The sequence below is a fragment of the Hyaena hyaena genome, unplaced genomic scaffold (genome assembly GCF_003009895.1).
Source record: "Hyaena hyaena isolate Hyena2069 unplaced genomic scaffold, ASM300989v1 scaffold_173, whole genome shotgun sequence".
Classification (NCBI taxonomy): Eukaryota; Metazoa; Chordata; class Mammalia; order Carnivora; family Hyaenidae; genus Hyaena; species Hyaena hyaena.
Window position 1 is genome coordinate 1327905 of NW_024080805.1, and position 17368 is coordinate 1345272.

Here is a 17368-nt window from a genome sequence, read left to right on the forward strand (position 1 = left end):
TGTTTTTATCAAAACATGACATAATTTTATTCATTTATATATTTGTTCTTGTGACAGATGGGGTTTCAGAGTTCTTCCTTTCAAAATCTGTATAATTGCATTTTTTTAAAAAACTGTAATTGCTTGAGGTAGCCAGATACAGAATGATAAATTGACATAGGCTTAGTAACCATTTCCATATTCTTACATACCTAGAAAAAAATCAACACGAATTTTAAGTGCCTGTATTTTTTGGTTTTTTTTTGTTTCTTTTAGAGCAGATCTTTTTTTTTTTTTTGTCTAATTAAAAATACTAGTAAAATGTAATGAAGCAAATGCTTTCTGATATGTAATGTTAATATTTTCTTTTACTTCAGTGGATTTGGCATGATAACATGCAGTTTCTTCAAGACAAAAATATTTTTGAACATACATATTTTGGGTAAGTTTCATAAATTTAGTAATAGGTTTTTGTTACACATTTAAAACAAATCTTCTTAAGAAATGTAACTTACTATTTTTAAATTCTAGGTTTATGTGGCAGTTATGTAGTTGTATTCCCAGTACATTACCAGATCCTAAAGCCGTTTCCCTAATGACAGCAAAGGTAATCTATAAGTCTTACATAGTTTTTCAAAATTGATTACTTTAAAATAATTAAAATTTTTTTGGCTTACTTTTATCTTTTCTTACAGTTAAGCACTTCCTTTGTCCTAGAAACGTTTATACATTCAAAAGAAAAGGTATGTGTTTTGTTGTATAAATTTATGTGTCATTTATCAGATAACTTTTGGTTTTCATTATCTTTAGCTCAAAAGTAGATGATTTCAGTGATTTCCTTCATTTTCTTTTTTAGCCCACAATGCTTCAGTGGATTGAACTCTTGACCAAACAGTTTAATAATAGTCAAGCAGCTTGTGAGGTAAGGAGAATAATTCGACAAACAATGTGTAACTTAATGTGCACCTTTTTGTTTTATTTACTTTTGTTCTTAGATGCTACAGCAAAATTATTATATTTTATAATAGGGATCCTAATGTAAATTGTTCCTAAAATTACTCAACAGCTGAGAAAGTTGTAATTTATGTGTCCTATCCATTACCCTGATTAAATAATTGATTTTTAAGTTATTTAAAAGCCCTTGGGTGCCTCCCCTCCATGCACTTGAATGAAAAATACAGAAAATTCAAAAGACTATAACATATTTCTCAACTAATTTTGAATATTGTAAAAAGAAATAGTTGACAACAAATATCTTCCTTCCCCCTCCAAGATAAAAATGCATAAATCCCAGTATATCATTTTATGTCCATTTTTATCATCTATATTGTGGTCTAATATATCCCTGTAACAGTATATCCCTAAGGATAATCTGCTCACAGGTAATGATCATTTAACTTTATTGGCACCTTATCATTTCTTGATTAGCTCCCAATGTGGGGTAAGCCTTTCTAGGAATATAAGTCTTAAAATTTTCCAGAGGTGGGAGATAGCAGCATAGCGTATAATAGATGAAATTAGTTGAAGATTTTTTTTCTTTTTTTAAAAAAATTTTTTTTTAATATTCATTTTTGAGAGAGACAGAGACAGAGTGTGAGTGGGTAGGGGCAGAGAGAGAAAGAGACAGAATCTGAAACAGGCTCCAGGCTCTGAGCTGTCAGCACAGAACCCGATGCAGGACTCGACAGTAAAATAATGACCTGAGCTGAAGTCAGACACTCAACCAACTAGCCACCCAAGGGCCCTGAAGATTTTTTTCCAGTTATTCCTTGAAGCAGAGGAACTGGAGAATCCTATTGTTATAGATTACAAACACAAAGCCATAATTTTTTAAGCCTTTCAAAACAAGTGCAAAAAGTAGAAAGATAATGAACTCTCAGGTACCTATCACCCAGTTTAAACAAACTGTACCATTATTTTGTTTTCATCTATTCCCCATGCCTGTTTTTTAGCTGAGGTATCTTAAAGCTATATATATATCAATCATGTTTATATACATGATACCATACTCTTAGTAAAATTAGAAGTAGTTCCTCAACATCATCCAATACTCATTTTGTGTTCACTTTTCTCTAGTTGTCTAAAACATGATTTTTGGGGGGCACCTGGGTGGCTCATTTGGTTGAGTGTGGACTAGGCTTATGTCATGATCTCACATTCCATGAGTTTGAGGCCCGCTTGAGACTCTGTGCTGACAGATCAGAGCCTGGAGCCTGCTTCAGATTCTGTGTCTACCTGTTTCTCTGCCCCTCCCCACTTATGCTCGCTTGCTCTCTTTGTCTCTTTCTCTCTCTGTCAAAAATAGAATAAACATTAAAAAAATTTTTTTAAACATGATTTGGAGGGAGGGGCACTTGGCTGGTGTCCAACTTCGGCTCAGGTCATGATGTCTTGGTTCATGCATTCAAGCCCCACATCTGGCTGTCTGCTGTTAGTGCTGAGCCTGCTTCAGATCCTCTGTCTCCTTCTCTATCTGCCCCACTCCCCATAAATAAACTTTTTAAAAATATTTTTTAATGTTTTTTTCTCCTCAGTTTACTTGTTTGAATACTAATTCAAGTGTTAAATTTTGCTTTTGTCTCATACATCAATTTTCATCTGTAACACTTAATAACTTTTTTTTCCTCTCTTTGCTACTTTGTCATTTCATCTGCAGAATTCTCTACATGGTTGCTTTGACTGATCCTATTCTCCTGGTGTTAATTGACACATTCCTCTAGTCTCTTCCCCTTTCGTGAATTTTTTTTTTTAAAGCTGTTTGATCCATAATATTGATTAGGTCATAGTTTGTTTCATTTCTTGTTTTTTCTTTTTTATAATGTTGCCACTTTAGTTTTTTGTTTTGTTTTGTTTGTTTATTTTTCTCCACTGTGGATTTGCCTCTGGAACTCTCAAGGAGTTAAAATTCTCCGTACTTGTCAGTAATTGTGTATATGCACACAGTAAAATTCAGTGTAGGAGTTAAGTGCTTAAGAGAGATCTGGAAATCATTGAGAAATTGTCTTAGCATAAAGAAGTATTTTTTATCAAGGTAATATAATTTTTTTTAAACAAAGAAAATAAATGGTGTATCATATATTATTAATAGGAACAAAAGATACTGCAGTGTGGCTTCTGTGAGAACTAACAGGAGAATAGTATTCAATTTTATTATGTTAAGGACTGCAGGTTGCCATCATGCAGGTTGTACACTGTGATGTAGATGGCATTCATGGAATTCTGTAACGAGATGAGCCTCATTATGACTTTTGGCATTTTAGAGTTCTGGACTTTGTAACAGTGAAAGAATCTGTTTTGGTAAGAATTTAAAATAATTGAAACATTGACTAGAAGTAAAATCCTTCTGTAATTTTTTTTAATCCTATTTAACAAGTATTGGTTGAGTGTTAATATCACACTATTTTTTTTTTTTTTACAGTGGTTTTTGGACCGTATGGCTGATGATGACTGGTGGCCAATGCAGATATTAATTAAGTGCCCTAATCAAATTGTGAGACAGGTAAGAAAATGTTTGAAAAAGAAGTGGCATTAAAATTAATAATTTGCCCATCAATATATTTTAACCCAGCATTGAAAAGTAGTTTAAAAAGATTGACCTCTTATCATTTTGCTATTGTTTCATCAGCTTCTTTTAGCAAATCAACTATTTTTCCAACCAAGTGATTAAAATCATTCACATTCCCTGCTTTAGGAAGACAGCTTTAACTGCCTGTTCTCTCAGATCCTACTGTGGCTGCTTTCTGAGTTTTACTGATTCTTTTTCAGAACCTTAGATAGTCTAACCATGGTAGAGTATTTAAATGGCCTTAAAGGTTAAATGAATAGCATGTTACATTTCTGTGAAAGATTCTGAACTGTTATATGAAACAATTTGTTTTTTCTTAAATCATTGGAAAAATTAGTCAAGAAAAATATAAATACTATTTTATATTCATTTATGATACAGAACTGAAAATTTAATCTGAAAAGGCCACTTTTTTTTTACTTATTACTAAGAAACTATTTTTACACCATAAAATTAATCAAACCCTTTCAAAGTGTAAAATGTATTAGTTTTTTATTCTGTCCCCAGACTTATACAACCATCATCTAATTTGATAACACTGCTAAGAGTAACTCCATACCTGTTAACAATCATTGCCCATTTTATCCTATCACTTCTTTTCAGCCACTAATGACAGCCACTAATCTATGGATTTACCTATTTAATGATTATTTAATGATAAATGGAGTCACATTTTGTTGTCTTTTATGATTGTCACTCATTTAGCAGTGTTTTCAGGGTTTATCCATGTTGTAGCATGTATCTGTGCTTTCTTTTTATTGCCAGATTGTATTTCATTGAAGGGATATACTAAATATTGTTTATCCAATCAGCAGTTGATGAACATTTGTGTTGTTTTCACTTTTTGGCCATTTTGAATAATGCTGCTCTGAACATTTATGTGCAAATATTTGTGTGGACGTATGTTTTCAGTTCTTTTGGTATATCTACCTAGGAATGGAATTCCTGGGTCATATGGTCACTCTAGGTTTGATGTTTTAGGAACTACCAAAATTTTCCATGGTGTCTGCACCAGTTTATATTCCCACCAACAATCTATGAGATTTCTTTTTTTCACTGCATCTTCTTCAGCACTTGTTACTATCTTTTTGATTTTAGCTCTCCTAATGGGTGTGAAGTTGTATGTCATTGTGGTTTTGGTTTGCATTCCCCTAATATTTAATGATAGTTAACATCTTTTCATGTGCTTAGTGGCCATTTGTATATTTTATTTAGAGAATCCCCAACCCTTTTTAATCCATGTTTCTTTTAGGTGGTAAACTTAAATCCTATTTCCTTCCCCTAGTCATTGACCTCTTATAAGCAGCTATCCTTCCCTATTCCACTCTTGAAAGAGTGGATGCTAAGTTTTTTGTTCTGTATATCTCCATTAGTCAAGAGCTCAATTATGAAGCTTTGGGTTTTGTTTTTTTTGTATTTTCCATTGCTGAAACATATAGTTTGTTGTTGTTTTTTCCCTTAATATAAAACTGATAATTGTTTTTAAGGCTACCTTTACCTTATATTTTCAGTCTGGGTGAGATGTGAGAAAAGCTTTAGAACATCTAAACATGATCTGTGGGGAAAACAGGGGTAGCAGAGAATTTTTAATTATGTTAATTTTTCAGTATCTCTGTTACCTGATAAAGTTGGCTCTTAGGTTGTTATAACTTTTCATTTATAGATGTTTCAGCGTTTGTGTATCCACGTGATTCAGAGACTTAGACCTGTGCATGCTCATCTTTATCTACAACCAGGAATGGAAGATGGGTAAGAAGTACCTTTTGAACATCTTATTTTTAAGCTTTTTAATTATCTACCTGCAGAGTATTTTTAAATATCCACATTGAACTATTTGGATTCTTTTATTTAAAAATAATCTGTAATGATACAAATCAGGGAGAGAAAACAGTTTTATTTTTGATCTTCAAAATTGTCTACAAGTAACTTGATGACTTATTCTTTTTGTTTGGATTGATTTAGCCAGACAGTATAATTAGAATCCACCTACTTAAATTATTGTAATTGGTATTCACTATTGCAAAGATGAAAGATAAATTTGGGTTTTTAAAAACATCTGTCCTTCCAGAATACCTATCCCCAGACTTCATACTGTTTCTAAGACATATTAAATTGTATTTTCAGGTCAGATGATATGGATGCCTCAGTGGAAGATATTGGTGGTCGTTCATGTGTCACTAGATTTGTGAGAACTCTGTTGTTAATTATGGAACACGGTGTAAAACCTCACAGTAAACATCTTACAGAATATTTTGCCTTCCTTTATGAATTTGCCAAAATGGGTGAAGAAGAGGTAAGTCTTTATGTTATTTATTTCTGGGACTTTGTACTTATTTTCAGTATTTAAAACTTAATTGTCTTTATTTTATATTTTTAAATCAATGTTTTTATTTTTAGAGCCAGTTTTTGCTTTCATTGCAAGCCATATCTACAATGGTACATTTTTACATGGGAACCAAAGGGCCTGAAAATGTAAGTACAGTTCTGTCTCATATTGCGGATTTAGGGGCTCATGTTTTCAAGTTTGTATCATGGAAAGTCCTTAGACTTTAAAGTCTCTTCTAGCCCTGATACTAAGTAATGTTCAGGGTCTCAGTTTGGTTGGTATTTTTAATGAATATAGCAAGAGAAGAAATAATCAAATAATTTCATTGGCAAGGCCCTGGAACAAAGCAAATGAATTTAGGCAAAATGGCCACCACCTACTTTGGAGTCATATCAAAAGTATGTTGTTTCAGTGAACATTTTTGCTGGCCGTATTTTTTAAGCCCTTTGCTATTGAGTGTGTAAAATTCTTTCTAAAATTTAAGTAGCTGGTCTCTTCATATTATGAAAGTATTACACGAACTGTGTGTTGTCTGTAATGACCATGTTGGCTTGTGCTCTGTTTGTACTATCTTATTTAACCCTACTGCAGCCCTGAGACGTAAGTACTATTGTTATCTCTATTTTACAGATCAGAAACTTGAGGCATAAAGAAGTTAACTTGTTTTAGACTGCAGTGAGTTCGACTTTGATCTTTGTTTAGACTCTTGAGCTAAACTGTTAACCATTATACAGTAATGCTTCTCAGACTATGGGCTTTTACTGCCTAATTCCTGCCTATATGGCTACTTGTTTACACTGCTTTTCTTTTGCTTTTTAATTCATAAAATTTCTTCAGCCTCTTGCATTTCAAAGCCCAAGTGAGTATCTCTTTGAAAGACTTACTATTGGGATTATCTGACCACTGCAGATAAAGATTATTTAATTTGTGTAACTGACATTTTCATTAAATAGGAAATGCTGTTCATTCATACTCACAGTTTGATCCTGATTTCTCTTCCAAGAGACTTGGCCTGTAAGAAAAAAGCAATTATTAAAAGAGTTTTCCTTGTAAATGGGGTATATAAATAGTCATGGTGTTGAGAATCATTGTTCTTTACAGTTGTGCCTGCTATATCTAAAATTGTCCTGAATGTTGTTTAGACTCTTAAAAGTTAGGGTTAGGCCTTTGATTGGTTTTTCTTTATGATACATGCTCCTGCCGCCATCTACTTTGGATAGTTCTATAAAAGAGTCCAGTTATTTTCTCTCAAGATAATTTAGTATTAACATATTAGTTCTAACATTTTGTTCTATTTTAGCCTCAAGTTGAAGTATTATCAGAGGAAGAAGGGGAAGAAGAGGAGGAGGAAGAAGATATTCTTTCTCTGGCAGAAGAAAAATACAGGCCGGCTGCCCTGGAAAAAATGATAGCTTTAGTTGCTCTGTTGGTTGAACAATCTCGCTCAGAAAGGTGAAATGTTTCAACATTCAAAATGCTTAAAGCATGTTTGATTTTATTCCTTCTACATACTTGTTTTACCACTAGTTTTTGTTACATAATTCCTTTTAAATAATAACACCACTATTTATGAACTCTTGTGGCATAAGTATTTCAATCCTTTGTATCAAACTCTTACTTTGAGTCATGTTAGAAATATACGTTGAAGAAATATACAGTAAAATATTCAGCAAAATTATATGTGCATTCATCCTTTAACCTAGCAATGCTACTTCTAGAAATTGTGCCCCAAATACAGAAAGATGTATGTGCAACGATATTTATTGAAGCAGTTAGTTTATAACAGAAAAAGACTGGAAATATCCACCAAGAGGGGGTTAGTTGACAAAAGCCGGCATCCACTCAATAGAATATTGCTGAAAAAAAAAGAGGCATGGAATATATCTGTACTACCATGGAGAGGTGTTTAGGATAAATATTACTAAGTGAAAAAAGCAAGTTGGAGAAAAGTGTATAGTATGATACTTTTTAAGAAAGAGGAGACTATAAGGGTGGGGGAGAGAGAGAGATTGAGAGCATGTACACCCAATTTTCATTATTCCTCATTATAGCTCTACTGTATGCAAATTTGCCTACTTGCTGGGATTTTTGGCAATCCCAGAATAAGTACTCCTACTGCTTTTACAGTCATTTGTGGGCTGCAGATAGATGTACATGTGCAGAGTGGCAAAAAATTGGGAGTTACCTGACACATGTTTTTCCGGCTAAGGTCAAACATGATGACACTGTGCCTTCTTGCTTCACTTCTTATGTTGTAAACAAATATCTTTTTTGTGGCTTATACCATGTTTGTCACATTGGTTCTTTTTCGGTGACTTGGTATTTAAAATTGCCCCCACATGTAGTGCTAAGTGCTCTCTAGTGTTCTTAAGCCCAAGAAGGCCATAATGTATGTGCCTTAAAGAGAAAATGCATGTTAGATAAGCTTCATTCAGGTATCAGTTATAGTATTATTTGCTGTGACTTCACTGCAAATGAATGAACAACATATATTAAATAAGGTATCTTTAAACCAAAACACACATAAACAAGGTAACGTATTGATTCGTTGAAGACAATGTTGTGACCAGGGGCTCACAAGAGCCTGACCTATGTTTCTATTATGAACAATGATTCAGTAATCACTAATTCAAGGTTTGCAGCACTTTATAGAACATAAGTACTACAACAACAAGAATTTACTGTATTTTTTAAAATTGAAGTCTAAATTAAGAACTTAAAAAAAGTAGTTTTCCTCTGGTTGGGGGAGGGGAAAACAGACTGGAAAGGACAGGAATGAAAGCTTGACTTCTTTGAATATGTTTTTGTTTTTTTAGATTTAATCTGTAATTGTGTAAATGTTTCATATAATTATAAGCGAATTAATAAAATGCAATCCTTAAAAATCATAAGCAGACTGAAATAAATGAACTATAATATATATTGACCTGGTGGCATAGTAATTGGAGAGGAATTCATTAAAATGACTTTAGAACATAATAACTATAAATTCCTAGTTGTACATGAAGGACAAAAAGAATTGTAAAATTATCCCAAGCTGTTTTACTAAGCATATTGTTAATGTAATTGTACTTATTATTCTGAAACTAACGTATATTATAGAATAAAGCAAATAGTATTTGTCAGTGTCATTCGAAAGGAAGATTTCCAGCAAAAGACAGAAGAAATACAAATATAAAATTGTAGGTTTTTTATATATATTCTTTAAAGGTAAATTTGAATCTGGAAAGATCGGTAGAGTTTATGGTGTATTTTGTCTTAAGCAAACAAAACATGTTTTCCCTACTGGATTTTCTGAAAGGGCTTTAAAATCTTGCCGAACCCAGAATCATTGTGTGCCACTGGCATCTGGATTGCAGTCTCTAGATGTCATTTCCTGTGGTTTAAAAAAAAAAAAAAAATCAGGATTCCTTGAAAAAAAATGGCCAATTCCAGGTCTTGGGCAAGAAAGAAATGGGTCATTTTGGAAAGCATAGACTATCAAAGACTACTGAGATTATTTATGTTAAAAGGACTCAACCAGCTTAAGGATATTTCTACTGGTTATAGATTGGACACCCTGAGTATCAGTAATGTAAGAATAATTACAAGTGGACAAAAATGTAAAATGCATCACAGATGTTTAAATCCATGAGTTTGTAATGGTACCTAAAAACTAACAAACTGAATACTTGTAACCTTTGGAGTATAGTAGGAAACCAAATCATAATTTTGGAAACTTACTAATAAAGGAATGATATCAAGCATTTATCATATCAGCAAGAATTATCCCTTATGGCATCGAATTGGTAAATGATTGGAAGTTCACCCTCTTGGAGATATTTGAGCTGATAAATGAGCAAGTAATGCTGGAATTAGTATATCTGTATTTTGCACCCTGGATGAAGTAATGGATCTAGGAGATGATCATCATTGACTGAAAATGCTACAAAAAGACAGCCTTTCATTGTGTGCCTCCTGATGAAAGGCGTTACCATCTCCATAAAGCATACTTGATTAAAAAGATCAAACCTAGATATGAGCAAGTCTCTAGATCTAAACTACCAGTTTACAGGAAATACGGCGACAGAGGAACACTGTTAAAGCAACACCCCAAGGATACAGTCAGCAAAATGGAAACGTGGGAATTTCTTCAAGATGAACCACCTACTTTCTTCAGTTCATAAATTACAAGATAAAAATAAAATTGGAGGGGAAACCAATAGTCTCTAACATATTTAAAAGACATTTGAACCACTTGCAACAGAGGACTTTATATGGATCTTGATTCAAACATTAAATATTAAAAATTTTTTTAGAAACTTGAGGTAATCATACACTGGATACTGTATGATAGTAAAGAATTGTGAATTTAAGTGTGAGTAATGGTAGTATGGTCTTTTTTTTTTTTTTTTTTTAATTTATATGTTAGAAATACATACCGAGGTTTTTGTACATTTAAATGGTCAAATACCTGGAATTGCGTTAGAATAGTCCATATTGAGTAAGTGAGAGATACAAATGAAACAGACCTGGTCATGAATTAGTAATTAGAAGCTGAATGATGGAATACTTCCACTATCTTACTGTTTTCCTATGTATCTGAAATTATCTGTAAGTTAAGAGATCTGCGAAGTTATAAACTGGTAACTGAAATCCCTTGAGTATTTCTTAGAAGTTCGTTTTGTTTTAAAAGATCTCATGTAAAAAAAACTAAGACCCATTCTAGTGTTTTTAATACACAAAAATAATAGAGTTAATTAAATGTGAAATAAAGTAGGATTGAGCTTCCACAATTCTGGAATCTTGAAAAATTGTCTAAAAGATGTCTGGCAAGTAAGTTTAGCTAGAAGAAAAGTTTGAAAATCATTTTGTGTTAGTGGCTTGGTACCGTTGTAATTGAATTGGCAGTTTTGATGCATGTCATGATGCAAACAGCTATAACGTAGCACAGAGGGAAGAAAAACTTATTTCCACTAATGTTTCCTTTCAGGCATTTGACATTATCACAGACTGACATGGCAGCATTAACAGGAGGAAAGGTAATACTTTCTATATTAGAGGATTTGATAATCACACAAATAATAATAGTTCTTAAATGAACAACTTTTACTTTTAACAGGGATTTCCCTTCTTGTTTCAACATATTCGTGATGGCATCAATATAAGACAAACTTGTAATCTGATTTTCAGCCTCTGTCGATACAATAATCGACTTGCAGAACATGTAAGTGCTAAGAAATAGTCTTAAAATTTTTTTGGTAATTTTTCAAAGAATGTTCTGAAATCCTCCTTTTTCTATTCTAGATTGTGTCTATGCTTTTCACATCAATAGCAAAGTTGACTCCTGAGGTATGTACACATTAGCTGATTCATGTTTTTAAGACTACAAGTGCTTTCAAATAAACCTTTCTAATTGTTCTTGAAAAAATATCAAGGTTTCTCTCATAACGCAACTAGTTTTATTTATTTATTTTAAACGTTTATTTGTTCATTTTGAGAGAGAGATCGAGCGCAAGCAGGGAACTAGGGAGAGAGGAGAGAGAGAGAGAGAGAGAGAGAAATTGCAGGGCTTAAACTCACAAACCATGAGATCAAGACCTAAGCCAAAATCAGGAGTCAGGCACTTAACTGACTGAGCCACCCAGGTGTCCCACCACAACTTAGTTTTAAGTGGGTGACTTGAATTATCCCTTTATATTTTGTTATCATAAATGTAATTTTCCCAACTTAATATACATTTACATATAAGTACAACATACTGTCGTGCCACCTAGGTATTAATCTTTGAATTTGTTTAATTTAAAGCAATACCTAGATATTAACCTTTGTAGTTGTTTGATTTGAAGCATATATTTGAACACATCATATATATTGTGTTTAAGAAAAAAAAATAAGACTAACCAGAACTCAGCATAGATGAATAAAGATATGAAAAATAGAGTAATACAGTGTTATATAAAAGGATTTTTGTACGATGGTAATGTTACAACCAGTTTAGTGATACATACTTGTCAAATATTAATATAAATTACACCTTAGTGATCAAGGAATGCTACAAGAAACTTTTAACCTAAATTGTTCTATAAAGAAGATTTTCTCAGTAGTAAGAGTTTTGATTGCTTTTTTCCAAATTGACATTCAGAAGAATACATGCTTTCTGTTACATGTGGTACCCATGAAATTGACTTTGCATCCGAAGTTGATCCTGCTGCTTTATGATAGTTCAGTTTATATGCAGAAATACTGAAGTCTTTTAACCTCACACAGATTTAAATGTGTGATGGGTAGAAGAGTTTTACGTGTTTGTTTTCTGCTGAAACAGAGGGGTTCAAATACATTTAAATACATAGGTATATATATGTCTTGCAGGCAGCCAATCCTTTCTTCAAATTGTTGACTATGCTAATGGAGTTTGCTGGTGGACCTCCAGGAATGCCTCCCTTTGCATCTTACATTCTACAGAGGATATGGGAGGTAAGTAAGTCTTGCAGTAGATGTTTTAGTCTTTATTTTTCTGAGAGTTTTGTTTTTCTAATAAAGTCATTAGCAGTTTAAGTACCAGTTTCTTCTTAGATAATCCAAGATGGTTTTAGTAAGTCACAAGTCAGGGAAGAAGACATGCTTTAGTCAGGAGGTTTGGAGTTAAAGAGTTCTTGTCTAGTCTCCCACACACTTTAAAGAAAATCTTTAAAGACTTCCTTGTAGAGTCATTAAAAATCTAGGGTGCTCATTCCCCTCCCCTCAAAAAATATTCTGTAAAGTGATAGGATCTTAGAAATACAAGCCAAGTGTTTTCAGCAGTTGACAGAAATGGTAGAGGAAGTACCAACAGCTTCCTTTGTTTCAGAGTTACTGTTGTGGTCACAGAAGTTCTCTTTAGTGAGTGTTGGGAAAACCTACTCTATAGACCAGGGGTCAGCAAACTTTTTCCCTAACTGGTCATTTAGTAAACATTTTATGCTTTGTGGGCCCTGTGATCTCTCTTGCAACCACACCACTGCTGCTTTAGCATAAAACCATCTAGACAGTACATAAATTGAGTAGACATGGTCCAAAAGCCATATTTTTCTGACTCCGGATTCCTAAATTTCCTTTTCCCATGAAAAAAATCTCCCCAGCAGTACAATGAACTATTTTTCATTCTCATGAGCAGTAATAGATTAGGCAAGCAATAAGAAAAATAAAGATAAGAAACTTTACAGAATTAAAAGAACTATTAGTTTATAAATTTTACAAGACCTAACAAGATCTAAATTGGATTCTCTTGGTTCTTCATTAGAGCCCTTGGTTATTTTAATTTTATTTTGTAAAATTTTTTTACAGATTTTTCTGAACATTTCCTGTTGATAGGCATAGCTTTAAAAATGGAGAAAAACTTGGGTGAAACTTCTTTTAGGCTCTAGTTTTTAAAAGACTATCTTGGCTCTAAGTGTTTAATGGTATATACCAAAAGTAAGTAAAGCAGTAACTGCTCAATCAGTTTTATATTCTGTTCTTATTTTATTTTTAGGTAATTGAGTACAATCCTTCTCAGTGTCTGGATTGGTTGGCAGTACAGACACCCCGAAATAAACTGGCACACAGCTGGGTCCTGCAGAATATGGAAAACTGGGTTGAGCGGTTCCTTTTGGCTCATAATTACCCCAGAGTCAGGACTTGTAAGTCACATATTCAGAACTTAACCATTTGTTCCAAGTTTTGTTTTTGTTTATTTCTTAAGGCGACTACAATATGCCCGTTGTTCTATGGTACAAAGGCTCTTGGAGATACTGTTCCTAAAGGCCAAAGTTACATTAGTATTTGGAAACCTATGACCATGTTTTGCAAATATCTGCAATGTTTTTGGTGTCTTAAGGATAGGAAACTGTCCTGTTTTGGGTGACCTCACCACCACTACCATTTTTGTTTCCTTGCTTAATAAATTACAAAGTATGATCAGCCTTAAGTGAACAGAATAAAGGATCGTAAAATCCTGTTTTTAAATAGTAACTTGAAAGTAACTTCAAAGCTAAGAGTAAAGTAATAATAAAGACATAGAGCAAGCTGAGAGAAAATATTCACTGAAGTCATGGGAGTCAAATCATAAACACCTGGGGCGCCTGGGTAGCTCAGTCGGTTAAGTGTCCAACTTCGGCTCAGGTCATGATCTCATGGTTTTTGGGTTTGAGCTCCACATTGGGCTCTGTGCTGACAGCTCAGAGCCTGGAGCCTGCTTCAGATTCTATGTCTCCCTCTCTTTCTGCCCCTTCCCTGCTCATTCTCTCTCTCTCTCTGTCTCTCAAAAATAAAAATAAACGTTTAAAGAAATTTTTTTTTAATAAATAAATGATAAACACCTTTACACAGGATGGAAGGGAACAAAGATCTTGGAAGCCAAGTGGGACAAATATGAAAAATAGATATTTTACAGATTAGAAAATTGCAAAGAAAATAGAATATTTTCTCTTTTGAAAACACTCAAAGAAACAAAAATCAAAGTAGTATTTTTGAATTTCCTCAATCATTAAATTTAAAATATTTCCTAGCTGTCTGCTTGAAAAGGCCTAGAATCAGTGACACTGCAGTAGCAGCAAGCACATCAAATACCCAGGCCCTTGTTGTTGTTGTTGTTGTTGTTGTTGTTGTTCATAAATGCAGTTTAATTTAAAGTCCGAACCTATGCAGTGCATAAACAGAACTTTCTGGGAATTTTAAGCCTCCCTATAACTTGGGTAAAACTTAAAAGCAAATCTGTGATAAATTTGATAGCATATTCATTTAAATTAGTTCACTTTCCATGGGAATCAAGGTGAAGACTATTGACTGATTTTTTTATATAGTCAGTCTTTCTTTGAGCCTGAGAGGGCCTGAAGAATTATTGCTGTCTGGAGTTTAGAGATCACCTTGTACAGCTTCTCCATTTTGCAGCGAAGAAATGGGGGTGACAGAGGAGAAATGACTTGTCCAAGGTGCCTGTTTTCATGCCAGAGCTAGGAAGAGAACTGAGTTTATGCTACTTGCTATAGCTCAGAAACTACATAACTACTAATGTTAACAATGAAAAAGCACATGAGTAAAATCCTACCAACTCTTCTAACTCCTCTCCAGATAGATGTTTCTAACCCTGCCAGAGTTTTCTCCCCAAAAACAAATCCAATTATGTGATTCCTACTTCTGTAAAAGTCTCTAGTGGCTCCCCACTGCCTATGGGGCAAAAGTCCAGGCTGTTTGTGAGTGTGTGTGTGTGTGTGTGTGTGTGTATACTCCTCTATTTTTTTTTCCTTTTTTTTTTTAAATAGTTTATTGTCAAGTTGGTTTCCATATAACACCCAGTGCTCATCCCAACAAGTGCCCTCCTCCATGCCCATCCTCCCTTCCCCTCCCCCCACCCCCATCAGCCCTCAGTTTGTTCTCAACATTCAAGAGTCTCTCAATGGTTTGCCTCCCTCCCTCTCCACAACTATTTTTCCCCTTCTCCTCCCCCATGGTCCTCTGTTAAGTTTCTCCTAATCCACCTATACATGCAAACATATGGTGTCTGTCCTTCTCTGCTTGACTTATTTCGCTCAGCATAACACCCTGGAGTTCAATCCATGTTGCTACAAATGGCCAGATTTCATTCTTTCTCATTGCCATGTAGTATTCCATTGTATAGATAAACCACAGTTGATGGATACTTAGGCTCTTTCCATGTTTTGGCTATTGTTGAGAGTGCTGCTATAAACATTGGGGTACATGTGTCCCTATACATCAGCACTCCTGTATCCCTTGGGTAAATTCCTAGCAGTGCTATTGTTGGGTCATAGTAGAGTTCGATTGTTAATTTTTTGAGGAACCTTCACACTGTTTTCCAGAGAGGCTGCACCAGTTTACATGCTCACCAACAGGGTAGGAGGGTGCCCATTTCTCCACATCCTCGCCAATCTCCTGATTTGTTCATTTTAGCCACTCTGACCAGCGTGAGGTTGCATCTCAGTCTGGTTTTGATTTGTATTTCCCTGATGAGGAGGGATGCTGAGCATCATTTCATGTGTCTGTTGGTCATCTGGATGTCCTCTTTGGAGAAATGTTGGTTCATGTCTTCTGCCCATTTCTTCACTGGATTATTTGTTTTTCAGGTGTGGAGTTTGGTGAGTTCCTTAATCATTTTGGATACTAGCCCTTTATCTGATGTATCATTTGTGACTATCTTCTCCTATTCTTTCGGTTGCTTATTTTATTTTAATTTTATTGCCTTCACTGTGCAGAAGCTTTTTATCTTGATGAGGTCCCAATAGTTCATTTTTTCTTTTGATTCCCTTGCCTTTGGAGATATGTCAAGTAAGAAATGGCTGCAGTTGAGGTCAAGGAGGTTGTTTCCTGCTTTCTCCTCTAGGGCTTTGATGGTTTCCTGTCTTACATTCAGGTCCTTTATCCCTTTTGAGTTCATGTTTGTGTACGGTCTGAGAAAATGATCTAGTTTCATTCTTCTACATGTTGCTGTCTAATTGTCCCAGCACCATCTGTTAAAGAGGCTGTCTTTTTTCCATTGGATACTCTTTCCTGCTTTGTCAAAGATTAGTTGGCCATACATTTGTGGGTCCAGTTCTGAGTTCTCTGTTCTATTCCATTGGTCTATGTGTCTGTTTTTGTGCCAATATCATACCGTCTTGATGATGACAGCTTGGTAGTAGAGACTAAAGTCTGGGATTGTGATGCCTACTGTTTTGGTGTTCTTCAGTATGACTTTGGCTATTTGGGGTCTTTTGTGATTCCATACAAATTTTAGGATAGTTGTAGCTTTGAGAAGAATGCTGGTGCAATTTTGATTGAGATTGCATTGAAGGTATAGATTGCTTTAGGTAGTAATGACATTTTAACTATTTATTCTTTTGATCCATGAGCATGGAATGCTTTTCCATTTCTTTGTTTCTTCTTCAATTTTCTTCATAAGTTTTCTATAGTTTTCATCATACATATCTCCTATGTCTTTGGTTAGGTTTATTCCTAGGTATTTTATGGTTTTTTTGTGCAATTGTGAATGGGATCAGTTTCTTAATTTCTCTTTCTGTTGCTTCATTATTGTCCAGACCCCTGTTTCTAAACACTATTCTCTGATAAAACAAATAATAGCTCTTTGAAGAAATGGCTGATTCTAGGGCTGGAGCAGGTAATCTACAAGATGAGCCTGGACTATCTTTTAAGACCAGAAAGTAAAGAAGTATTCAAAAAAACAAAATAATGGGAGTATATCAAAGGGACACAGAACCAATCTGAAAGAATCCCCAGTGGCTAAAGCTGGAACAATTTGAGTAAAAAAATACATATTGCCGTATTGTACCCCAAAGTGTAAAATAAATAGCCATGAGTTCATACTGATAAAATAAATGGTTAAGTAAATAAATTAAGAAGAGACGAATCTCCCATATAGAAGAATCCTAAATAATTTATGTACATCCTCCCTCCAAGGAGGTGGAGCTTAAACTTACAACCCCTTGAGTATGAGTTTAGTGACTTGCTTTCAAAGAGTAGAGAGTGGGGGATGGGTAGTCAGTTGA

General features: G+C 34.2%; 1 protein-coding gene across 7 annotated transcripts in view; it reads left to right on the plus strand.

Moving 5' to 3' along the window:
• Positions 1-17368, plus strand: part of USP34 (ubiquitin specific peptidase 34) — a 252168-nt gene that overhangs the window by 207665 nt on the left and 27135 nt on the right. For all 7 annotated transcript variants that reach the window (XM_039240318.1, XM_039240319.1, XM_039240314.1 and 4 more), the window contains 14 exons: positions 357-421; positions 511-586; positions 675-722; positions 836-901; positions 3398-3478; positions 5208-5293; positions 5669-5837; positions 5942-6016; positions 7171-7322; positions 10843-10891; positions 10972-11076; positions 11157-11201; positions 12222-12326; positions 13363-13510. In XM_039240318.1, the coding sequence (XP_039096249.1) occupies positions 357-421; positions 511-586; positions 675-722; positions 836-901; positions 3398-3478; positions 5208-5293; positions 5669-5837; positions 5942-6016; positions 7171-7322; positions 10843-10891; positions 10972-11076; positions 11157-11201; positions 12222-12326; positions 13363-13510 (1270 nt within the window). The remainder of the gene's footprint in view (positions 1-356; positions 422-510; positions 587-674; positions 723-835; positions 902-3397; positions 3479-5207; positions 5294-5668; positions 5838-5941; positions 6017-7170; positions 7323-10842; positions 10892-10971; positions 11077-11156; positions 11202-12221; positions 12327-13362; positions 13511-17368) is intronic.